This window comes from Asterias amurensis, chromosome 18 (genome assembly GCF_032118995.1).
Source record: "Asterias amurensis chromosome 18, ASM3211899v1".
Lineage (NCBI taxonomy): Eukaryota > Metazoa > Echinodermata > Asteroidea > Forcipulatida > Asteriidae > Asterias > Asterias amurensis.
In genome coordinates this window covers 13,037,031-13,062,343 of record NC_092665.1, presented here as the reverse complement: position 1 = coordinate 13,062,343, position 25,313 = coordinate 13,037,031, and the positions used below count along the sequence as shown (strand labels likewise).

General features: G+C 38.8%; 2 protein-coding genes across 2 annotated transcripts in view; one reads left to right on the top strand and one right to left on the bottom strand.

Moving 5' to 3' along the window:
• The window catches only part of LOC139951128 (arf-GAP with coiled-coil, ANK repeat and PH domain-containing protein 2-like), a 36,301-nt gene extending 19,797 nt beyond the window's left edge, over window positions 1-16,504 (top strand). The window contains exons 17-28 of the mRNA XM_071949970.1: window positions 83-146; window positions 688-757; window positions 1,390-1,484; window positions 1,658-1,770; window positions 4,201-4,275; window positions 5,071-5,165; window positions 5,355-5,471; window positions 6,259-6,368; window positions 7,096-7,156; window positions 8,811-8,860; window positions 9,488-9,549; window positions 12,736-16,504. Of these exons, the coding sequence (XP_071806071.1) occupies window positions 83-146; window positions 688-757; window positions 1,390-1,484; window positions 1,658-1,770; window positions 4,201-4,275; window positions 5,071-5,165; window positions 5,355-5,471; window positions 6,259-6,368; window positions 7,096-7,156; window positions 8,811-8,860; window positions 9,488-9,549; window positions 12,736-12,854 (1,031 nt within the window). The 3' untranslated portion in view covers window positions 12,855-16,504. The remainder of the gene's footprint in view (window positions 1-82; window positions 147-687; window positions 758-1,389; window positions 1,485-1,657; window positions 1,771-4,200; window positions 4,276-5,070; window positions 5,166-5,354; window positions 5,472-6,258; window positions 6,369-7,095; window positions 7,157-8,810; window positions 8,861-9,487; window positions 9,550-12,735) is intronic.
• On the bottom strand, window positions 14,739-25,064 carry LOC139951129 (allantoinase, mitochondrial-like). The gene is made up of 10 exons (XM_071949971.1): window positions 24,924-25,064; window positions 24,263-24,416; window positions 23,587-23,738; window positions 22,860-22,974; window positions 22,271-22,417; window positions 20,883-21,025; window positions 20,152-20,338; window positions 19,495-19,633; window positions 18,902-19,074; window positions 14,739-18,373 (listed from the first exon to the last, which is right to left on the bottom strand). Exons 2-10 carry the CDS (start codon window positions 24,404-24,406, stop codon window positions 18,188-18,190), a joined length of 1,386 nt encoding a protein of 461 aa, XP_071806072.1. The 5' UTR covers window positions 24,407-24,416; window positions 24,924-25,064; the 3' UTR covers window positions 14,739-18,187.
• Between the last annotated feature and the right edge of the window lie 249 nt (window positions 25,065-25,313).

Sequence of the window (25,313 nt, the reverse complement as noted above, 5' to 3'; positions counted from 1 at the left end):
TGTGAAGATAAACAACTTCATTGCTGACAAAAAAAGTTGTTGAAGATCTTCATTTGTTTTTGTCCGTCTGTTTTGATTATAGATCCCACGTGGTGCAGCATTAATTTGGGTATCACTTTGTGCATTGAGTGCTCAGGTGTACACAGGTAAGACAAATCTCAAGAAAAACAAACTATGAAGACACTGGACACTATTGGTAATTGTCAAAGACCAGTCTTCTCACTTGGTGTATCCAAAGATATGCACAAAATAACAAACCTGTGAAAAATTTGAACTCAATTGGTCGTCAAAGTTGCAAGATGATAATGGAAAAAAAAACCTTGTCACACAAAGTTGTGTGCTTTCAGATGCTTGATTTCGGTACCTCAAAATCTAACTTTGAGGTTTCAAAATCAAATTTGTAGAAAACTACTTCTTTCTCGAAAACTACGTCACTTCAGAGGAAGCCGTTTCTCACAATGTTGTATGCTATCAACAGCTCTCAATTGCTTGTTCTTAAGTAAGTTTTTATGCTAACAATTATTTTGAGTAATCACCAATAGTGTACATTGCCTTTAATCAGGACTACAAGTGTACAAAAAGTACAAAAAAAAGTAATACATGGGGCAGGGGTGGAGGGCATAACACCCTGTTGAATGAATTGATACATCAGTCTCTGGTTTTTTTTCTTTCTTTCTTCTCACTCAGGAGTCTAGGAGTTCACCTTTCCAAGGTGAGGTCATTGACCTTGGATTCCATGGAGCCGGAGACTCTCAAGGTAATTCAATCTATTACCGTGGTAACACTGTAGGAATTTCTGTCTCCTTTCTGGAAACATCTTAAAACATTTTTTTTCCTTTTTCGTATTCCCTGTCTTTGTATTTTGTTTCTCGACTGTTCACTTTGCATTGCTAATGCTGGTGCCCGACTGAATTTTTTGCTTAGCAAAGGACTTTGTCAAGCAGTGTTTTCTGCTTAACAGCTTTATGAAATTGGGCCATGGTTAGAATCGGCTCCCTCTGAAGTAATGTAGTTTTTCAAGAAAGAAGTAATTTTCCACGAGTTTGATTTTGAGACCTCAGATTAAGAATTTGAGGTGTTGAAATCAAGCATCTGAAAGCACACAACTTCCGAGTGACAAGGGCATCTTTTCCTTTCATTATTATCTCGCAACTTCGACGACCGATTGAGCTCACGTTTACACAGGTTCGCTGTTTTATGCGTATGTGGAGATACACCAACTGTGAAGGGTAGTCTTTGACAATTACCAATAGTGTCCAGTGTCTTTAACTTAACACTGATCGGTTTTTTCACCCCACAGCTTTATGAAATTGGGCCATGGTTATAATATTTGTTTGTTGTACAAACTAGTTGATTTTTTTTAAATTTTTTTTTATCTTTATCTGTCAGGTGATGTTAAACCTTGGCAACAATCTCGTCAGAAGTATCTTTGAGGCAAGAGTGGACGAGACGGTGGCGTTACCAGCCTCTCCGAACTGCAGCCCGTAAGAACCTTATTATCTTTCAACTTCGACAACCGATAGAGTTCAATTTTTCACAGGTTTGCTGTTTTATGCGTATGTTGAGATACACCAACTGTGAAGGGTAGCCTTTGACAATTACCAATAGTGTCCAGTGTCTTTAACTTAACACTGATCGTTTTTTTTTCACCCCGCAGCCAAATCCGTAAGAAGTGGATCCTAGCCAAGTACGAGACTAAGAGCTTCATCTCAAGAGTGCCGGGAAGCTTCCGCAGCTCGAGTCTCCGTCCCCGGACCACCAGCCGAATACGTAGGTGGCGTGTTAGAAAACCAGAGGGCAGTGATAGAAATAATCCCCCTGGATTGATAAGAGCTAGTAGTATGGATAGGCCCAGAGGGAGTAGTGTCGATGGAGGTAATTGTCTGGTGTGGTTGGTTGGAGGGAGAGGCATCCCATTTTGCTCTACTGGTCATCTGCATGGCACCCTTTTTGCTGATTGTGCACCCTACTACTGTTTCATGTATCATACAATTTATAAAGAGAAATTGTGAAACTAATGGATAGTTGAAGGTGGATAGCTCAACACTCTTAGTACCATTTGAGTCCATTTTAAAAACAAATCTATCTTCATTCAAAAAATTTTCTTCATCTATTGAACCAACCAACCAACCAACCAACCCTTCTGATATTAACCACCACTGCCTGCCTTGCATTCTCATTCAAAAACCACATTGGATAATATTGAAGGATCAGACAGTAGGAGGGTTGACTGTGTGCTGAGCTCGGCACTCTTTCTGCTATTTGATTCCATTTTAAAGACGAGTCGAACTTCAATCAAAACATTTCTTCATAAACCAAAGCAACAACCAACCATTCTGACAGAAACCATCAATGCCTTGCATTCTCAGTCAAAACTACACTGGATGATATTGAAGGATTAGACAGTAGGAGGGTTGACTGTGTACTGAGCTCGGCACTCTTTCTGCTATTTGGTTCCATTTTAAAGTCGAGTCTAACTTCAATCAAAACATTTCTTCATCAACCGAACCAACAACCAACCATTCTGATAGAAACCATCACTGCCTTGCATTCTCAACACTCATCATTCATTCCTAAAAATTTAAAAACACCCCAACCACCCCCGCCCCCCCTAAAACCCCCCCCAAAAAAAAAACAATCAATATAAAAACACCAAACAAACAAACAAGCCCACAAAATGGACAACTTTTAGTGACTAACAAAAAAGAATTAATTTTAAAAGCTCCAGAATAAGCGATATGCATGAGCATGATTTTACGAATTGTGATATTTAAATTTTTATTTTTTGTCAATATTTTTTCCTTAAAAAAGAGCATCATCTCCAAGATTTAAGCATACAAATTCTTTGAAGTTGACCGTCACAATTTTTCTCAAGGAGAACATTTTTTGTACGAAAGATCGTGCAAAGACTTTCGCAAACGGACACAAAGAACGTGTTACTCATTAATAGTGTTACCCACAACAAATGTTTGTGGAAATAGAGGTATTGAAAAGAAGCACTCTCCTTATGACCGTGCAAAAGTTGAAAACTTAGGACGACCGCTAAGCTGATGACAGAAAAAAACTCAAAGTTACCATAGTATAACCGGTCGCAAGACATGATCTTTACAAACCAAAATCAACCGATCAAATCCAGTTTGAATCTTTTTGAATAATATATGTAATATTTTGAGTTTATATAGCGCTTTTTCAGTTCGGAATGGGTGTATCAAAGCGGTTCAAATTATTACGACTGGTCACTGGGCCTTAATTCACTCCTTAAACCATCTTAGCTCCCTGGGGAGTATATAGCCTAGTGCAACAAATGCGCTACTCGGCTAAATCAATCACAAGAACCATCTCTGCCCTCACAGGTACCCATTTACCCCTGGGTGGAGAGAAGCAATAATACATAGTTAAGTGTCTTGCTCAGGGACCGGGATTCGAACCCACACACTGCTGAACAGAATCAGCAGAGCTTGAATTCGGTGCTCTTAACTGCTCGACCACGACACCCCACAATATTGCACATCATTTGTAGGCAGTGCTTTGCCAGTTGGGTGGATCAAATAGACATACCAGGTATTGTTCCATTGTTTGCGTAGTTGTGGGCATGCATACGTTTTTGAGAGTGGATGGATTTACCTGGTAAGTCTGTTGTCACCTAGCGTCTGAAAAGTCTCACATCAACATCTTGCAGAACAACCAGCTTAGCTCCTACAATTGCAACTGTACTTGCATTCACATTTGTTGCATATTTTGTTTTCAAATTTATTGACTTGTTTGTTAATGTTTACATGTTTATGAAAACAAAATGCTCCTAATCTTTGTCAGTGGCTGGAAAACGGTGCAATAAAATGAGTCTCATACTTTCATATGAAGACTGTGTTGTACAAAAATAATGGGTGGGTGCAATGAAGCGCCATATAAAAACTGTATTATTATGATTGTTGTTAATTTTGATTTTTACCCATACACCGATGTGTGTTAGCACTGTATACTCAGTACTTTCCCAAGTCCTTTGAAAAAAATATCACAGGCATGTTACTCATGTGGGATTCGAACCCACGACCCTTGCAATTCTAGAGCAGTGTCTTACCAACTAGACTACCGAGGTTGCCTTGTAGCTAGAGGCAGTTCGAATCCTATGTTTTGGCAGCAGGTACCGCAACGATGTAAGAGATGTTAAATGATTGCTGTTTGACTTTTATTTATCCTCAGCCGAAAAATTAAATGATAGTGGCATTGGTGGAAGTAGAGACGCTATCCCAGCACAGCCTGGAAAAGCAGATGAAGGTAATGACGAACAAAACCTCTCTCAACTTTCCTTTTCAGTCTAGTTTTGTAAAATTCTTTGAAAAGAAACTGGTGGGGGGGGGGGTCCCAGAGGTGGAAGACGAGGCAAGTAAAACCACTATGCAAACCTGACTGACCAGTGTAGTAAACATTAAATTAGACTTGGGGTCGATTTCACAAAGAGTTATAGGCACTGGACACTATTGGTAATCACTCGAAACAATTGTTAGCCTAAAAACTTATATCAATATGAACCACAAGGGAAACTGCCTGGGTAAATTTTGAAATGATTTGGGGTTGAAAAGCATGAAAACTTACTAGTTAATGATCAATGAAGAGCTATTATTGTGAGAAACGGCTCACTCTGAAGTAACGTATGTAGTTTTTGAGAAAGAAGTAATTTCTCACTAAAATATTTGAATTTGATTTTGAGACCTCCGAATTTGATTTTGAGGTCTCAAAATTCAGCATCTGAAAGCACACAGCTTGTGCGACAAGGGCGTTTTTTCTTACATTATTCTCTGGCAACTTCCATGACCAATTGAACTCAAATTTTAACAGGTTTGTTATTTTATGCATACGTTGAGATACAGAGGGTGAGAAGACTGGTCTTTGACAATACCAAAGGTGTCCAGTGTCTTTACCTTGGGACTTGTCCTAGGAGATATTAAAAACTTGAGGCTAGTCCTAACTCGCCTTAACTCAAGATTAGACTAGTCTAATAACTCTTTGTGAAATCCACCCCTGGATGCTGCACACTTTTCTAAACGTCTTAATTTGCTTCTTGGTCCTCAGGGAGTGACAGTTCAGATGCAGAGGAGCAGGGAGCTGATGCCATTAACAACATGGAGGAGGATGTAGACATCTCCCCTACTCAACTCCTCTTCCAGGTAAGCAAAGTTCACAGTAAGCTTCTGTTAATGTCAAAGAGCGACTTAGGAAAAAGGGCGACCCTCGTGGCACTTGCGGCCGCAACTTTGTGGCGTGTTGTGACCGAGCGGTCTAGGTCACTGGACCAAGTCTGTCGGTCTTTAAGATCCGAGGTCTGTTTGTTCATCAGGGTGTTTGTTTGTTTGTAGGGATCGTCGAGTGGCAACGTTGGATTGATGATGGACGCCATTGCTCACGGAGCCAAGGTCAATGAGATGGACACAAGCGACAACATGAGAACGCCGATGCATAAAGCCGCCACTTCGGTAAGAAGAACCTCCCGAGTCAAAGTTCATAGAGCTGCTTAATCACCAAAAGTAGCCAAGCACAACAAGTTATGCTTACCAGAACAGGGTATCAGCCAAAAATACCATGTCACATGTACAATTTTTAACTGGTATCCTGCTCATTTCTTCTAAGTAGAAAATTGTTCAGCAATATTTTCTATGAAATTTTGTCCTGATTTAAAGGCAACTTGTCAAAATTTCATTTCAGAAGGTGGTCGCGTTTTATTATATCTATTCACATACGATTGTTTTTTTTTTGTGAATTTCCTTTACTTAATCTTTCGTCCTTATCCTCTATTCCTTCAAGCCATTGGACACTTTCTGAACAGAACAAAAATTAAAAGTTCACAGATTTACAAAAAACTTACAGGGTTTACAGAAGGTAATGGTGAAAGACTTCCCTTGAAATATTATTCCATGCAATGCTTTACTTTTTGAGAAAACATTAAAACAATTACCAATTTTCGATATCGAGAATAACAGATTTATTTTAAACACATGTCATGCCCCGGCGAAACGTGCGGAAAAAAGGGTGGGTTATCCCATTATTTTCTCCCAACTCTGATGATCGATTGAGCCTAAATTTTCACAGGTTTGTTATTTTATATATAAGTTGTAATACACAAAGTGTGGGTCTTTGGACAATACTGTTTATCGACGTTGTGCGGTTGCTTTAAGATAGTTGTTACTGTTTTGAAATGTGAGAAGAAACAGTCTGTGATTTTTGTCGACATTTCTAATCAGAATTTCCTCCTGTTCTTCGTAGGGTAATCTTGGAGCATTGGAATATCTGTTACTGAATCGAAGCAAAGTTAACGTGAGCGACGTTAACGGAGTAACGCCTCTACACATAGCTACCTCTCAAGGAAATGCAGGGTAGGAGTTCCCAAAAATACTTACAAAGTCGGTGCTATGTAAAAATTAAAAACTACCTGATATGTCTGCAGCTTACTAAGAAACCCGGTCGTGACACTTGTGGCCTTGAGCGAGGCAATTAACCATTGCCTCTCTCTGTGAGGATAGAGATGTGAGGGCAGAGATGTGAGGGCAGAGATGTGAGGGCAGAGATGCGAGGGCAGAGATGCGAGGGCAGAGATGCGAGGGCAGAGATGTGAGGGCAGAGATGTGAGGGCAGAGATGTGAGGGCAGAGATGTGAGGGCAGAGATGTGAGGGCAGAGATGTGAGGGCAGAGATGTGAGGGCAGAGATGTGAGGGCAGAGATTTGAGGGCAGAGATGTGAGGGCAGAGATGTGAGGGCAGAGATGTGAGGGCAGAGATGTGAGGGCAGAGATGTGAGGGCAGAGATGTGAGGGCAGAGATGTGAGGGCAGAGATGTGAGGGCAGAGATGTGAGGGCAGAGATGTGAGGGCAGAGATGGTTTATGTGAATGACTAGCTTGGAGCGCGGTAACTCGCAGCACCGGCTGTATACTCCCCAGGGAACTGAGAAAGATTAAAGGATTGTCATTGTTCCAATGACTAGGGCACTAATGTAAAGCGCATTGAGACGGTTATTGTGCTATATAAGAATTTGTTATTATTATTGTTACTTACCCACCTAGGTCTTTCATTGACACAAAATCTTTTTTCTTTTCCGTTTTAGAATGGTGTGCTTGTGTTTGAAGAGGGGTGCAGTACAAACGGCTAAAGACAAAGATGGACAGGTTTGTTAACTGTATAACTATAAACCGATAACCACAACTAGAAACCTTCAGCTAATGCAACAAACCTTCAACTTAAACTATAAACCTTTTGAAAGTCTGATTGATTGATGATGACTATTTCAAAAGAGAATGCCTTCGAGAAAGACTCTGCTTGGGTCAAAATGTCAGGCCACTAAACTATTGTTTGCATTTCTCTAAACCATTGGTCCTTTTGGTTGGTGCGCAGTTTGTAACAGCTTATTCTATTTTCTTATTTTCAAAAGAAATAGAATAAAACAGAGTCTCTTAAACAAGTTTTAGTTTATTTTACAGATGTGCAACGCAACTCCTTGGAACTCCATAGACGCCAACATTCGAAATGCTCCCAGTTTGAACGATTTCATAAAATATTATACCTGTGTAATATTATTTACATTTTATTTTCATCTGTATCTACTGCCTACTGCTTAAAATGTTCGACCTGATCTCATTTGACTTATAACAGTATTTTGCTCTATATTTTAAATATATAATTGATATATTGATTCCAATTGCTCCATTTATGGTAACTTTATTTTGTTTGTTCTCTGTGTTATAAGTATATCGTTTCGGATTAATTAATTGCTTAAAATAACTTGCATATCTTCTTGTTTGATTTCTATTTCCATTTTTGAAGTGATTGTCCTTGCTGTAGAAGTTTGTTATACCTTTTTTATTTTATTAAGGCCTAATCACGTTTTTTCTTTTTCTTGAGTTGTGCATTACAGCCCCTCGAAAAACAACTTTGGTTGAATGTACTACCGTGTATAAATAAGTTTAAATAAATAAGTTAATGAATTTAATATTAAAGACACTGGACACTGTTGGTAATTGTCAAAATCCAGTCTTCTCACTTGGTGTATCTCAACATATGCATAAAATAACAAACCTATGAAAATTTGATCTTGATAGGTTGTCGGAGTTGCGAGATAACTATGAAAGAAAAAAACACCCCTGTCACACGAAGTTGACTTCGATGCTTGATTTCGAGACCTCAAATTCTAAACTTGAGGTCTCGAAATCAAATTCGTGGAAAATTACTTCTTTCTCAAAAAACTGCGTCACTTCAGAGGGAGCCGTTTCTCACAATGTTTTATACTATCAACCTCTCTCCATTACTCGTTACCAAGTGAGGTTTTATGCTGATAATTATTTTGAGTAATTACCAATAGTGTCCACCGCCTTTAACCCATGTCTCAATCAAGTGAATCTGGCTATGGCTGCTAATGGCTACACATCCTAGTCATAGCCACTGCCAAAGCTGTTAAAATCGGCCATGACCTTAAGGCCGAGTCACACTGCAGCGATAACGAAAACAATAACGATCACGCCACTAAAGAGACTGCATTCTTTTGGATAATGAGTATGTGCGTATTCTGCGCTGAGCAATTCAACCAATAGAGTGCGTTCTCTTTGCGTCGTGATCGTTATCGCTGCAGTGTGACTCAGCCTTTAGCTTGCATTTTACAATATTTCCATTGGATAGTTCGTACCTTCCATTAGACTATGGCCCATTCCATGACTCTGCTAACTGTAACCAAATATTATTCTGGTGTACTTATAGCGTAGCCATGAAATTGAGCCCAGTCATAACTAGTTGAATTTTGATTGTTTTATTTTTTATTTCATCTGACAGGATCCGCTAAGTATAGCCATCACATCAGCCAATGCAGATACTGTAACATTGTGAGTGAACTTTGTTTTCTTCATTTTCTTGTAAAAGTTTGTTTTCTTCATTTTCTTGTAAAAGAAGTTTTGGTCTTAGGTCAATTTAAAGTAGGACTACCATAACCTAAATACAGTGGACACTATTGGTCATTGTCAAAGACCAGTCTTCTCACTTGGTACATCTCAACACATGCATAAAATAACAAACCTGGGAAAATTTGAGCTCAATTGATCGTCAAAGTTGCGAGATAATAATAGAAGAAAAAACACCCTTTGTCACATGAAGATGTGTGCTTTCAGATGCATGATTTCAAAACCTCGAAGTCTAATTCTGAGGTCTCGGAATCAAATTCTTGGAAAATTACTTCTTTCTCGAAAACTACGATACTTCAGAAGGCATGGAGGGAGCCGTTTCTCACAATGTTTTATACTATCAACCTCTCCCCATTACTCGTTACCAAGTAAAGTTTTATGCTGATAATTATTTTTAGTAATGACCAATAGTGTCCACTGCCTTTAAATCTCTCTTGTTAATGCCTGTCTTCTGCATTGGGGTCTCAAAGTAAAACCCACCGCCTTTAAAGTAGGAAACAGAATTCTTGGTCATAACTTGAAGGAATAATCCAATTTGTTGTTCTGATACAGGCTACGTCTTGCCAGATTAAATGAAGAAATGAAGGAATCGGAAGGGGTCTTCGGTAATCCAGGTAGGTGTTATCGTCAATTGAATTCTTTTAACGACTGTGTTTTTAGGAAAATGGAAAAAGATGCTGCTAGGTCCATAAAACATTTTATTTCAGCTTGCAACCGTTTTGTTTTTTGCAGAAGGCGCCTCTCAAAATAGTCATTATTTGTTGATATACTTGTTTAATTTAATTGCTTTTAACCATTCGTTTCCATCTTGTATACAAATTTATATGATTTATTTTTTTTGAAGGTGGTAACTGTTGACCTTCTATGGTCAAAGGTCAATTTTTGTGAAAGCGAGCCCTGGGGCTGATTTCACAAAGCAATAAATTTCATTGCAAGACAAATTGTCAGTATCACCACAGTGATTTGTTTTGTGACATCACACTGAAGCAACTACGACTGATTTGCAGTTACGATCAATCTTATTTGCAGTTACGATCAATCTTAGTGATTTTTGAAATCGGCAACTGGAGTAGATTCCACAAAGAGTTAAGACTAGTCTTATCTCGACTAGCCATACGTTTTTAATACCTCCTAGGACTAGTCCTAAGTTAGGACTAGTTCTAACTCTTTGTGAAATCGACCCCTGGTCAGTTAAGTAGACAACAGTCTGGTAGACAAAGTATTGCTATACTTTAGAATCGCTACCATTTCAATTCTCATCCATGATGCTTTTGGTTGATGCAAATAATGCTTGGTATTATTTCATTTTACTTTGTTGACACCTGTTAAAGGGAAGGTACACATTGGGTAATTGTCAAAGACCAGTCTTCTCACTTGGTGTATACCATCATTACCATAACAATAACAAGGCTGTGAACATTTGGGCTCAATCGGTCAACGAAGTTGCGAGAAAATTATGAAAGAAAAAACACCCTAGTGTTGGACGAATTTGTGTGCTTTCAGTGGAAGAATAAAAGACTTCTAGCTAGAAGTCTTTTATATTTTTAGTGAAAAATTACCTCTTTCTCAAAAACTACTTACTTCAGAGGAAGTCCTTTCCCACAATGTTTTATACTACCAACAGCTCTCCAATGCTTGTTACCAAGTAAGTTTTTAAGTTAAGATTTGTTTTGAGTAATTACCAAACGTGTACCTCCCCTTTAACCGTTTGTGTTTTTAGTGAGGAGATTAACATTTAATGTTTTATAAAGCCATTTCTTGTTTTCCTTCCATTTTTGTATAACATTTTAATTGGAAACACACAGTGGAAGGTAAATATAAACTTGTGTTACAAACTTCTGTGTGGGATGCATGGGGTTGGTGTACCATTTGCTGTGTCTAGAAAAATTGTGGAACTGTCCTGGAAAGTTTGCTCTTTGCAAGCTTACGGGGAAAAAAGTTCTTGTTGTGTGTCTGTGTTCAGCTTATTAGCAAGTCCATGTCAACTGGGCCCAACTTCATGGCTCTTCTAACCACTGAATTCTGCACTTTCGATCACGATTCCCCGCTTACGTGCACTCGCCGAATTCTACGCTAGCCTTGTAAGCGCAAAATGCCTAGTAACGTGGAGTACACATGCACAGAAGCCATCATTCGCCGCTAACCCGTGAAATATGCTTTCCGTAAGCACAGAATTTCGTAAGCTTTCGTAAGCGCCGATTCTGTGCTTACGGTAAGCAGAGCCATGAAATTGGGCCCAGGGGCCAATTTCATAGAGCTGCTTAAGCAAAAAAAATTGCTTAAGCACGAAAATGGCTTGCTTATTTTACACAAGTTACTGGCCGAAATTTCATTCCATATACGTTGCTTGTTACTGGTATTTAGCTGTTGTTTACTTAGCATAACAATTGAGTGGAGTCTTGGCCTGTAATCTGGTTTACTAAGCAAGGATGTTTTTGCTTAAGCAGCTCTATGAAATTGGGCCCTGGTGTCGCATCGACCACAGATAATACAAAGCTTGTTTTCAAGCCATTCAATGTGGCATTTTATTGACCGTGTGATGGCGCTCTCAATAGAAGTTGTATATTTTCCGGGGTATACAAGCTTCATCCTGCACAGTTTTAATGGCCGTTTTTGTTGCGCCATAGTTTTAAGTTGCCTTAAACACGTAGGTGGATTATAACGGCTCCTTAAAAGGTCTTATGTCCGTGCTGGATATGATGTCTGTGGTGGAAATGTGTTCCAGTCTTTAAATAATTGTTTTGGGTATGAATGAAGTGATACAAATATGTTTGAGAGCGCCTTCCTGCATCTACAAATACGGCGCATTGTGATACCTGTGGTCAATGTAACACGAGTCTCAATGCTTACTTCCCTTTACAGCAATGCAGTGTTGACTGGAATGCCGCTGTGCAATGGTTACTAGCTTTTAGACACCAAGTCACAATGGAATTGTCCTTATACTAATACTGTTGTACCTGTTTGGCCCTTACGTTGTGTGGTAGTTCTGCTTTAGCTCACAATGCTTACTTCCCATTACAGCAATGCAGTGTTGACTAGAATGACGCTGTGCAATGGTTACTAGCTTTTAGACACCAATAGGGTTACACCAATAGGGTTACACCTAATAACATGAGTCACAATGGAACTGTCCTTATACTAATATTGTGATACCTGTTTGCCCCTCTCGTTGTGTAGTACTTCTGCTTCAGCTCACAATGCTTACTTCCCATTACAGCAATGCAGTGTTGACTAGAATGCCGCTGTGCAAAGGTTACTACCTTAGAGACACCAGCAGGGTTCCTATCTAGTAACATGAGTCACATGGGAATTGTCCTTATACTAATACTGTTATACCTGTTTAGCCCTCATGTTGTGTAGTAGTTCTACTTTTGCTCACAATGCCTACTTCCCATTAATACAGCAATGTAGTGTTGACTAGACTTGACTCGAAAGAATCTAATTTGTACTGGGTGTACATTGCTTAACACAGTTTACTATGGTATACAGTGCTGAATGCACATCGGTAGGGGTAAAAACGAATTCTGTATTATAATAACCTCAACAAATGTTCTACATAGATCTTTTGTTTTTTTAGTGTGACTTGTAAGCTGAGTTTTTGAATCGGCTTGTTATTGTGTATCAAAGGGAATTTTAAGATCCTGTATTTAACGCTATATTCCTCTGGAGGGATGTACCCATTGGTGGATAGATAGATAGATTAGATTACATGTATGTTGTGTGATCATTCTCAGAAAAACTCCTCAACCCTGACTTCTCATAGTCAACCTTTTCTCTACTTCCTCTTTTTTTCTCGTCAGATGACGAGACATTTCAAGACGTCTTCCGAGACTTCACAAATCTGGCTTCCAATAATCCCGAGATGTTGTCAAATCGCAACTTCCAAGAGGACGAGAAACCATCTGAGTCGGATACTTGAAGAAGAAAAAAAGAGGGGAACAAGCTTGAAAAACGGAGAAAACCAACAACAAAAATTATCAGAAATACTGAAATTCTCTTTAGAGGGATTAACTTTGTGTCAAAGGTAAATTGTTTAAAATGTGATCACCCAGGGAATGGTCTACTGAGTGCTCAATAGTGATAGACCCCTTGCATATGACCAAACAGCGCCCTCAATGATGTCAAAGGATGACCTGGGGAGGGGGAGGTGTTCGTGAAGTGTACACGTTCACTTAAGATTTTCTTTGTGTGAGCGCAGCAATGGTGGCCTTATGCAAGGAGTCTGTTGAATGGGTGGTAGCTTTGTGTTTCTTTAAGCTCATGAATTATGCATGTATCAAGCATGAACAATACATGATCTCATGAGTTATGCAATTCAGTCTTGAATACGTACAACCACATAAAGTAAACTTAACATACACACCAAGGTGACTAATATGTATTGAATTAATGTGGGTCCAAATCAGCATAAATCTCCTTAGATGTTTGCCACTGACTTTAACAGCATTACCATGTGTAACTTAAATACTCTTGAAGCGCCCTCTGTTGGTATCATCTGTGTTCCAGAAAAAGAAAACAAAATCATCATGTATATATCTATATTTATATTACACTAAACAACATGAAGTATTAAACAGTGGCCTTACTACAGAGTTATATGAATTCAGAATATTTTCACAAAAGGCATAATGACGAAGTGTACAATAAATACAAATAATTTGCAATAGATTGGCTTCTACCTGCTGTGGATGGGCAGAGGGCGCTGTTGGTGTAACTAAGGAAAACAAACACGTTTAGCGTATCTGCCTGCCTCGTTTTGAGAGATCGCCTCTTCTTTTTTTTTCTTCTTTTTTTTCCCTTTTTTTCTTTTTTAATATAATATAACTAATCGGGTTGTGTCTGACAGCACATTTTGAAAAAGCAATAGGTCCGCCTTCCTTTTATCAAAAGGCAATACGCTTAAAAACCTGGTGTTTTTGTTGGGGCCTAATGATGTCATATGTCACTGGTTGTGATACGGGGTGGTGGAAGAAGCAGGGATGAAAGCATTTGTATAAAGTAAGGATTACAAAATCATTACCTCAAAAAATGATATTTAATATTCTTGGTAGCATTTCTATTTTCACATTTACAGAACATAATGCACTATTTTCACATTCTTTGAATGTACGCACTAAAGTTGTACGATATTTTACTGAAGTACCGTGTCATGTGGATGAAAAGTGAGAGGGATGTATTCTCAGCAACTCACACTATGCAAAACATTCACTTCAGTGTTGAAAAGCCACTTGGCATCGTCGCAGAATATAATTAACGAAATGAATTCTGGTCGTTTCCAATGTGGAAAGGAAAAGCCAGATTTCAACGAACGAAATGCATTCAAAGTCATCTCCAAGTAAATTCTTTTTCTAACAGTGGAACGAAATTAAACTAAAGTAATTCAATGTGACAACCACTTATTAAAAAAGGACTTATACTTTCGAGGTTTTTGTGGCCAAACTTGGAAATTCTGCAATAGAGCTTTCCACACACAAGTGCTGGATGTTTCCAGAGCTCGATTTCACGAAGCATGAAGATTCATCTTAAAGATTTGTATTGTGACATTACACTTTGCTTAGCAAAGTGTTGATTTGCAGTTAAAGGCAGTGGACACTATTGGTAATTACTCAAAATAATTATTAGCATAAAACCTTTCTTGGTGACGAGTAATAGGGAGAGGTTGATGGTATAAAACATTGTGAGAAATGGCTCCCTCTGAAGTGCCATAGTTTTTGAGAAAGAAGTAATTTTCCACGAATTTGATTTTGAGACCTCATATTTAGAACTTGAGGTCCTGAAATCAACCATCTAAATGCACACACCTTCGTGTGACAAGGGTGTTTTTTTCTTTCATTCATAGCTCAATTAATTTTCACAGGTTAGTTATTTTATGCATATGTTGAAATACGCCAACTGTGAAGGCTACATGCGTAGTCTTTGACATTTACCAACAATGTCTTTGAGACCAGTCTTAGCTCTTTGTGTTATCAGCCCAAGGACTCACAAAAAAAACTTCCATTTGAAATTGTAAAAATCAAAAGACATAATTCATATTTTTGAGTATCTAGTTTTTCACATTGCATTAAATTTCTGCAGAAATAAGTAACAAAAAAACATGCTAGTAAAAGTAACAACCAAAAATAACACAACAAAATAATAATAAAAATAATAACAAAAGACATGTGGACTATATTAATATCTAGTTGTGTTAGACACGCATTTTTATTTGTTACTTTTGAAATAATCAAACAAAAATATGGATTTAAAGCAATTCTTAGTTTGGTTAATATTCAAGTAAGCCCAAAGTCCCCATTAAAAAAACCAAGATCAAAATTACAACTTGAGAACTAATATAAAAAAATGTTGCAAAAACAACAGTTAAAGACACTGTACACTATTGGTAATTGTCACTTGGTGTTTCTCAATGTATGCATAAAATAACAAACCTGTGAAAATTTCAGCTCAATTGGTTGTCGAAGTTGCGAGATTTTTATGGAAGAAAAAACACCCTTGTCACACAAAGTTGTGTGCTTTCAGATGCTTGATTTCGAGACCTCAAATTCTAATTCTGAGGTCTCGAAATCAAATTTGTGGAAAATTACTTCTTTCTCGAAAACTACGCTACTTCAGAGGGAGCCGTTTCTCACAATGTTTTTACTATCAACCTCTCCCCATTACTCGTTATCAAGGAAGGTTTTATGCTAATAATTATTTTGAGTTACCAATAGTGTCCACTGCCTTTAGGTTCTAGCAGTCACCACAGCAAAGATGTTAAATGTTTGTTGACTCTTTAATTGTAAAAAAAAACAAAAACGGGACATGCTTTAAATTAATAAGACAGGCCTGATGCTTCCTTCTTGGAAGGGCGAGTCACCTCTATGAGGGAAATGTAGAACACTTAAAGAGGCACTGAGGCAATGAATACGGGCATCAATGCACAAATTTACAGAGAACCAGTTACAGGTGGTCCATATAGTAATTCCCACATGACATAAATCGACCATCTTTCATGTCTTTACGGGCAATTTGGAACACACAGCCGCGCGTTTTGCGCGATAACGGCTAGCAGCACGCGCAGATTTCACAAAACACCGTTGCCTGATTGGTTAGTAAATAAACTGAGCGCTTGCTGCGCCTGCAAGCCAAAATGCAATTTGCCCATAAAGATGGCGTCTTTTGCAACTTATCTATAGAGCGGTATTTTTGCGAAGAAATCGGGACGCTTAATATAAAAAAAATAACTTAAAAGCCCTGACTTAAAATCTATCACCAATAAACTTTCCAGGAATCAACTTTTATCAAAATACCATGGCAACCCTTTTACTTTAGATACTTGTGCACATAACTTCATTTGACTAGGGCGCCCTCCGAGGTCAAATGAAGGTTTCTCATTGTCTCATTCTGTGCGCTGTGCATACATAGCCGACGTGTCCATTGTTCCATCATCAGTTAAAGGAACACGTTGCCTTGGAACTGTCAAGTTGGTCTTTGAAAAGCGTTTCGTTAGATAGATATTTTAAAAGTAGAACATAATGATCCACACAAGTATCACACAAAATATTTTTTTTTTATTTCGTCGACTAACACAGTCGGCCATTTATGGGAGTCCAATTGTTGACTCACATAAATGGCCGACCGTGTTAGTTTGCAAAGTAAAAGGAAAACAACGCAAATTCGAGGCATATTTGTGTCGATCATTGAATTCTACTTTTAAAACATCTTTCTAACCATATGCATTTTATAACAAACGGTTACAAACACTTGTCAAAGACCAACTCGACCGATCCAAGGCAACGTGTTCCTTTAACCTCTATGATAGCAACGGAATGACATCATTGCACTATAAATCTTTCCATTGTTGGTAAACGAGCCGCGCTGGTTGGCATGGGTGGCCGAGTGCAGATGTTGTAAACAAATTAAACATTTCTGAGAACCTTTTTTTTATTTTCCCAATACACATTGGTTGCTTTGTTTCCAAGAAATTCAACACTTTAAAAAAATATTTATGTAACATTATTAAGGCCGGTTTGTAGTCGGTCGCGCGATGGTCGTGCGATGGAAATCTTGCGCGCGATCCTAAGACTGAGGCCTAAAAATCGTGCCTTTTTTTGATTGCCATCGCTCGACTGACTATAAACCGGCCTTTACAAACTATGGCTATATGTTGTTTTAAATCGCATTTATGGCTTTCCATAGTTTTCCAACCTTAGTTGGCTGTGACGTTGCAATAGTAAGGTATTTCGGAGGCTATATTGATTAGACAAAGCTCTTGACAGTACTACGTTATAGGACTGATATAAACAGCTCTTTCTAGGCAGTTTGAAGGTACTGGACATTTTTGGTAATTGTCAAAGACAAAATTTGGACTCAGTTGGTCATCGAAGTTGTAAGAGAATAATGAAAGAAAAAATGAATTTATTTGTTGCACAAGATTGTGTGCTTTCAGATTAGTGAGAAATTACTTCTTTCTCAAAAACTATGCTACTTCAGAGAGAGCTGTTTCTCACAATGTTTCATACTATCAACGGCTCCACATTACTCGTTACCAAGTATGTTTTATGCTAATAATTATTTTAAGTTATTACCAATAGTGTCCAGTGCCTTTAAAGTAGCGAAATTTGAGACAGTAGTAGATTAAATTAATAGTAGAAAATGGCACGGGATTGTTTTGTTTATATAATATGCCTCTGTAGAGATCATTTGTCTTCTTTGATGAATACTAAATTAAAAATCTTTAAACTGGAAAGTTTCAATAAAAATATCCTATACATGTAATTTATATCAATTTCACTCTGAAGTGGTTATCCATTTGTTTCATTATACTCTGATAAATTTAAGAAAAATGAACGAAGAAAAGGAACGTTACAGAACTGGTAAGAAACAAAAATCGTGAAGATCACAGATCTACGTCAAACCTACACGGTCTAATTATGATGATAGTATAAAACATCCCATGTAATATTATTGTCTGAAATGTCATATTTGTTGAGAAACAAATAATCTTATTTCGTGCTTGGAGTTTTATTCATTTTTCTTTTTGCATCGATGCCATGCAAAAATGGGTTACAACCATTACTGACGTTAATGGGTTACTGACCCAGATGGCTGATCGATCTCAAACTTCTACAGGTTTGTCAGTTTATGTATATATGCTGAATTACATAAAGTGCTTACACTGCCAGCAACTACTTCTTTGCTAGCAAAACCAATTCTGTAATGTTTCTTTTTAAATTAAAACGGTACAACGATGTACGAAGAAAACAATGTCCTGCTTCACAATCTGGCAGACACGCCATCCCGAGCCCCTCGGAATAGTAGCTTTCCAAGTGGGGTCTTTGAATGTACACCACTGTCATACACCACCTGACCACGGACAATCGTCTTGTGGACCACGCCCTTCAATATCATTCCCTCGTAGGGTGTAAGCTTGTTCCGATGTTCAATCTTGTCTCGAGTCACCTGCAAAATTACATATTTATAAAACAATGTGAAAGTATTGTTTGGATTGATGTCATTTGTTGAGTCCTGCTGTAGTGTCCGGCCATCTCATTTCATTAAAAAAAATTCTGGTTGTGATGCCAAGGACTCTCAGAGAATATTTAAAACAAATTCTTTTGTTTTTTACCCATACACCGATGTATGTTAGCACTGTATACTCAGTACTTTCCCATGTCCTGTGAAAAAATATCACAGGCATTTTACTCGGGTGGGATTCAAACCTACGACCCTTTCAATTCTAGAGCAGTGTCTTACCAACTAGACTACCGAGATTGCTTGGTAGCTAGAGGTAATTCGAATCCTCTGACTCTCAGAGAAGCAAACTTAATCACTATACTAGCCAAGAACCCCAATGGAGAGAAGACAAGGAAGGAAGTTTAAGTTTCAGATGTTGGAGGAAAACCCCAGAAAATTATTCCAGGGGAAATTTAAGTTAGTGAGGATTGGAGTTGGTACAAAGGGAGGGGGAAGGGGGGGTGGTCAATCTACCTTAAATTCAGATTCAGGGTCCCAGATGACAACATCGCCGTCCATGCCGACCTTCAGTTGACCTTTACGGTCAGACAGGCCGGCCAGTTGGGCTGTCCGTTCACACATCAAGTGCACTATCTCATGAATATGCAAACCACGACTACGGGCTCCGGTCCAAAAAAGCGACAGACCTAGATATAGAGCAGACACAGAGCAATGTTTTCAGGGAAGTCACGAAAATCAGTTGTACATGCTAAAATAATTTTTTCCTCACTGAGACAAAAGTTATGTTAAATTGTTTTATTCAGTTCTCAAAACAAGTAATATTTTAAGAGAAGCTTTGTACCATCATTGTTTTTAAACCGTGTAAGTTTAATGTAAATCTGTGGACTTTTGTGTTTTATGTCGTCTAAAAGTACCCAGGCAATGTTAACGCACACCTATGGCCAGTGACCCACCAATACTTCACCCCACCTCTTCTACTATTTTTCTTCATCGATGGCAACAAATTTACTTTGGATGGTTAGGAAAGTTCTGAACAAAATATTTTGATAAAGAGGTACGGTTATGATTTGTTTTCAAAATTGATGTGAAGAGGTCAAAGTTCTTACCAAATTGTAAGGAGGATATTCCACCCCAGGCTTTCATGAAATCCCCCTCCTTGGTCAACTTAAGGTCAGCCGTACAGGGGGAGTGGTCCGAAACGATCAGATCAATATCACCATTAATGACGGCCTGCCAAAGCTTCTCCTGAAAAAGGAAACAGTTGACGAGAATTTTATAAATAGTTCTGGGTTTGAACCCCAAAAAAATTACTGGAGCGGGACTTGAGCCAATGACGTTAGGAATAACATACCTGCGCTCTACCAACTGAGCTATCTAGCCCTATGTTGGTGGTCTCCCTTATTGTCAATATCTTTGTTCGGTGTGTCAGAGATCTTTAGAAGGTAACTTAATCTTGAAATAAATGCTGACGGAGTTTGTTTTATTTTGGATGTTGACTGCACAAATCCCGAATTTATTTATTGCATTTATTCTGGTTGTGAATCCAAGAACCCATTGGAGAGAAGAGGAGGATGGAAGTTTCGGTTTTAGATGTGGGAAGAAACACCCTAGATAATTATTCAAGGGGAAAACCCCACGCAGTCAGAGTTGTAAGGCGAGGAAAGATACCACTTTGCCAACCTGAATGCCCAATACATCAACGTGACTGGAATCCAAAATGGAAACTCCTGAGAGGGAGGGGTTGCTGTAATTCTTATCCTCACCTGATTTTCCTTCTCTCTGATTGGTGGACAGCATTTAAACTGCGTCGCTCCACTTGGCACAGTCTCGGCATCTAGTGAGAGATAATGATGGCAGGTTTCCACGGTGATGGGGGCGCCCTGTTTACGAGCATCCAGGATTATGGGAAGGGCTTCGGCTGATGACAGATGAACAATATGACACGGCACCCTGGGAAATCATTCAAAAGGAGAAATTTAATCAAACAATTTAAACCCTGCAATCGTAATTTGCCCCATGGAGACACAAAATCTTACAACAAAAGTTTAGGGCCCCTGAATTTCCGTTTTACTGGGTTCGGAGGTTTGGTTTAAACAAGTCATTTGTTACATTTTGGACTGTGACATTGCTTTACGAACTCCGACCGGAGGGCAATTTGTGAATTTCTACTTCCTTTTAAGTGCAGCCTTCATTAATGAAGATAGTCGCACTGTCTGGTTACACCGGGGCGAACCCCTTCTCTTTGCGATAAGTGGGTACTGGGGTCTAAGAGATGTTAAATTTGCATCGGAGATAAAGAATATTAAGTTTGGTTTTTACCAATACACCGATGTGTGTTAGCACTGTATACTCAGTACTTTCCAGGTTACCAGCCCAAATTAGATTAAGTTTGCATTGTTGTGGCTGGTGCCCGACTCAATTTTTGCTTAGCAATGAAATTTGTCAAGCGATATTCTCTGTTTAACAGCTCTATGAAACTGGGCCCCGATCTTACCGGTATTGTAAGCACAACTTCGCTACCAATTCAATAGCACCGTTTTCCATGGCTTTGGGTCTGGAGTTGAGGAACGTCTGATAAGCAGTAGGGGAAGATTGAGTGTCCTCAGGATCAAGCTGCGTTTCTACTTCTGCATGAAACTAAACAAAAATACAGAAAATAGCGCCAGAAGTTAGTTTTACTTCTGCATGGAATTAGTCAAAATACAGAAAACAATGCTAGAAGTTAGTTTCTACCTCAGCATGGACCTAGTAAAAATACAAAAAATAACGTCAGAAGTTAGTTTCGACTTAGTAAAAAATACAGAAATTAACGGTAGAAGTTAGTTTTACTCCTGCATGGAAGTAGTAAAAATACAAAAAAATAACGCTCGAAGTTAGTTGATTACAAATTAAAAGAGCATGTTTTTGTCTAGTCCCCTATATACAATCATAATAATGAACACTGATTCTCATTAGCTATAATGGGTCTAGACTGGCCCCCTAAAGACAGGTACTTGCTTTTCCGAACCAGTGATTTCATTGGATACAACCATTTCATTGGATAAAGGTGCTGTGACATAAGCTGTTTATATCTGTGTTTTGATTGTAACAAGGTGATGTTTGGAAGCTGCGCTTTTCTTTTGACAAAGCATTATTAATGTAAACACAGCTTATCCACTTCAGTGTCCAGCCGTTGATTTCACAAAGAGTTAGGACTCGTCTTATCTCGAGTTAGGACGAGTAACTCGTCCTAACTTAGGATTAATCTTAAGGTCTGCATGCTACAGTGCAGGGTTGGGACTCATCTTAAGTCCTTAGATTAGTCTTAAGTTAGGAAGAGTTTTGTGAAATCGACGGCAGGGTTGGATTTCACAAGAGTTAAGACTTATCTCGAGTTAACTCATCCTAACCTAGGACTAGCCATGGACTAGTCCGTAATTAGGAACAGTCCTAACTGTAAAAACAACCCCAGTGCCTCTCAAGGGTATAATCTAAGCTTGGGCGATATCGATTTATTTTATTCACGATATATCGCCGACACTATATCGCGATACTCGATATAATCGCAATTAATGAAATTTGACATCATCAGTCTTAAAACTCCAAGTGAAAGTTGTAGAAGAGACAGTCCTAACATAAGAGGGGTGTTCTAATAACCTATTCTTCTGGTTTTACTCCAAACCTATGGGGTGCAAGATGTCTCAGCTAGCAAATACATCGCGATATTTAATCGATATATTGCGATTATCGCTATATATCGCGATATATCGATATTTCGATTAAAACCAAATCCATCCGATATCGAAATCATTTCCAAATTATTATCGCGATATTTGATAATATCGTGATATCGCCCAAGCTTAGTTTAATCAGCCTTTGTGTTGTTTGACATGAACTATTCACCAGCAGAACACTGTCCGTTCCTTGAAGCTCTTTCATTGCTTTGTGGAGGTCAGCCTCGGACACGTGAGGGAATTCCTCCACTCCACTGTGAATCAGGAAGCACTTAAACCCAGAAATACCGGCAGCTATCATCGGCTTCAGCTCAAGCTGAAAAACAGAAGAAGTTAAAAGTGATAGTTGATCCTTCTATCAGGAATGATATTTGGTAATTGAAAAAACAAGTAGGAACATTTTAATGAGTACAAGAGCTGACCTACATTTAAAGCCATTATACACTTTCGGTAAACAGTATTGTCCAAGGCCCACACTTCGTGTATCACAACTTCTATATAAAATAACAAACCTGTGAAAATTTAGGCTCAATCGGTCATCGGAGTCGGGAGAAAATAACGGGAAAACCCACTCTTGTTTCCGCATGTTTCGCGGTGTCATGACATGTGTTTAAAATAAATCCGTAATTCTCGCTATCAAGAATTGATATTGTTTTAATGTTTTCTCAAAAAGTAAAGCATTTGATGGACCAATATTTCAAGAGAAACTTCCTAAACTGTGATTTCTTCATAATTCTTCACTTGTATCAGTTGCTTACCTGATTCCCGGGTACAACCCCGCCCCAGAAGGCCACATCAACGGCCGCCATCTTGGCCGCATAGTCCAGCTTTGTGTTGAAGGCATCGAGTGAGATTGTAGATGGAATGCAGTTTCTAATTTTATAACGAGACAAAAAAACAAAAACATTGTTAGAACAGATGTTACAGCTTTTGCGAAGGGAGTGTCTGTTGAATTAGTTTATCTCTGTTTTTCCGAACAGCAACAGTGTCTAGAATATTGCATTGTATACGGAAGTACAATTGATTGACTATTCAACCACCTTTTTAACCCTCCTACTGTCTGACCATTTAATATCATCCACTTTTGTGTAGATAAACTGTGTATGCAATATTTAATGAGCAGTACATAGTCAACCCTCCTACAGTATGACCATTTAATACCACCCACTGTGGTTTCGAATGAGAAATGGTGACTGCTCTATATTTTTAAACCCCTATGGTCTGGAAATCGTTGCGGAAATCGCCTCATGATTTACATGCTACAGTTAGGGTTAGGGCTCGATGAATCTTATAAGATGATTTGGGTTTGAACAAAAAGAAATTGACCAAAGTGAGACTCGAACCAACGACCTCCAGATTAATGTGCTGACAATCTACCAACTGAGCTCTAGCCCTATATTGGTGGTCTCCCTATTTTATCATTGTTCAGGGGCGCCAGAGTATTTGAAAATATAAAAGATGGTTTTAAATCGTATATGAACTTACAGGGGCATGTCCACTATTGTCGTAATACCACCAGCAGCGGCAGCTCTTGTTGCAGTCTCGTACCCTTCCCATTCTGTACGGCCGGGCTCGTTGACATGAACATGGCTATCAACAATCCCAGGCATGACTAGGTGTGCTCCTGCATCTATATCCTGTGGGTGTACAAGCAAACAAACAAACAAACGCTAGTATTAGGGTTTGGAGTACTTTTTGTATGAAACAAAACACAAACGTCCACAGATGTAACACAAAACACAATGTCCATAGATTTATATTAAACGTACGTTTGAAGATAATAGTAGAAGGCTTCACTTAAAATATTAGTTGCTGAGGTGCTGTTGTTTTTAAGAAATGAGTAAAACAATTTCACAAAAATTATGTTAGCATGTACAACGATTTACGCGGATCTCCTGAAACTATTGCTGTGATTTTCATTGCACGCCATTTTCAGACGAAACACATGAACCAGCCGTTGATTTCACCAAACTCTTCCTAACATTTGGATCAATCTTAGGACTTAGGACGGGAAAACTTCCGTAACCATAGACGTTAGGACCCATTGAACCGTTCCTAAGTTAGGACAAGTTACTCGTCCTAACTCGAGAAAGGATTAATCTTAGCATTTCGAGAAATCGACTACAGAATGGCTATGATGATATTGAACTTGAGAACTTACTGTCTGACTGTCCCACGACCCGTTGTAATTTTCCCCCTCGATGATGCTAGTAATCTTGCCATTGGTTATCTCCAAGACCCCAGGTCCAATCCCGCCATTGTCCCCAAGTAGAACTCGCTTACTCTTGATGCGTACAGTCGCCATGGCAATCTCACTAGAGTTACAGAGGGAAACAAAAATCTTTCAAACATCATCTGTTTACAGAACTGTTTAGTTCATTTTGTTGGAGGGCCTTGAATATTTGAGTAAATGCTACGATTGTAAATGGGACACAATGCTCAATCCAACCTAGGGTGGAAGAACTACTCCTACCTAGAACTATGATATGAGCTTCGTTCCGCTATCGTTCGTGGAGATGATAGCGGAACCAACTCTCATAGTTCTAGGAGTAGGGTAGAACCAGCACTTTTAAATATATATTTTAAATATTAATTTTAAATCATGATTGATACATCATAGATGAAATTTTGCATCACATCAGCAGGGGATCAGGGATAAATCACATCTATGGAAGTGTCGTGGCCGAGCGGTTAAGAAAGAGCACCAAATTTGTAAGTTACGAGTGCACTGTAGTGCCACGGATGTAGAGATACCTATATAATTAAGTCAATCTATGAAATGAAGACTACCTAACATTAACAAGCATAATCCTTAAACAAACCTTTCTGGTTATGGATGGTAGGTTCCCCCTCCGTTTACATTGCGTACGTGGATATTGCTTGAGAGAGAGGAGAGACCGTCCATCCGTGTTATTGTTATATACTGCCCTCTACAGGCAGCTCAAAACTAATTATGGGTCCTCAATCCATGGTTCATCAATCAACACCTTTGCCCGCCGTAAACCGGTGCGAACGAGTTTTGGGCAAAAACTGCTGTCATCAAATTTTCTCAAGATTTTATTGTATGATCCTACACTGATTGTGTACTTCTTGCATCAAGCTCAGAAGCTCAAACAGGCAGCTTTGTTAAGCTCTTTTCCTTGAGTTGCGAGCACGTCGTGAGGAGGTCTGTCTCCAAGAAGAAGGATGGAGGGATCGCGATTCCAGTGTGA

Excerpts from the sequence above, each read along its gene's own strand:
- LOC139951129 (XM_071949971.1), bottom strand. The coding sequence starts at position 24,406 with ATGGCGACTGTACGCATCAAGAGTAAGCGAGTTCTACTTGGGGACAAT. Across the intron at positions 21,026-22,270 it reads GAACGGACAGTGTTCTGCTG|TTTCATGCAGAAGTAGAAAC; the intron begins GTGAATAGTTCA and ends ATTTTTGTTTAG. Across the intron at positions 19,075-19,494 it reads AATATCCTCCTTACAATTTG|GTCTGTCGCTTTTTTGGACC; the intron begins GTAAGAACTTTG and ends CTCTATATCTAG.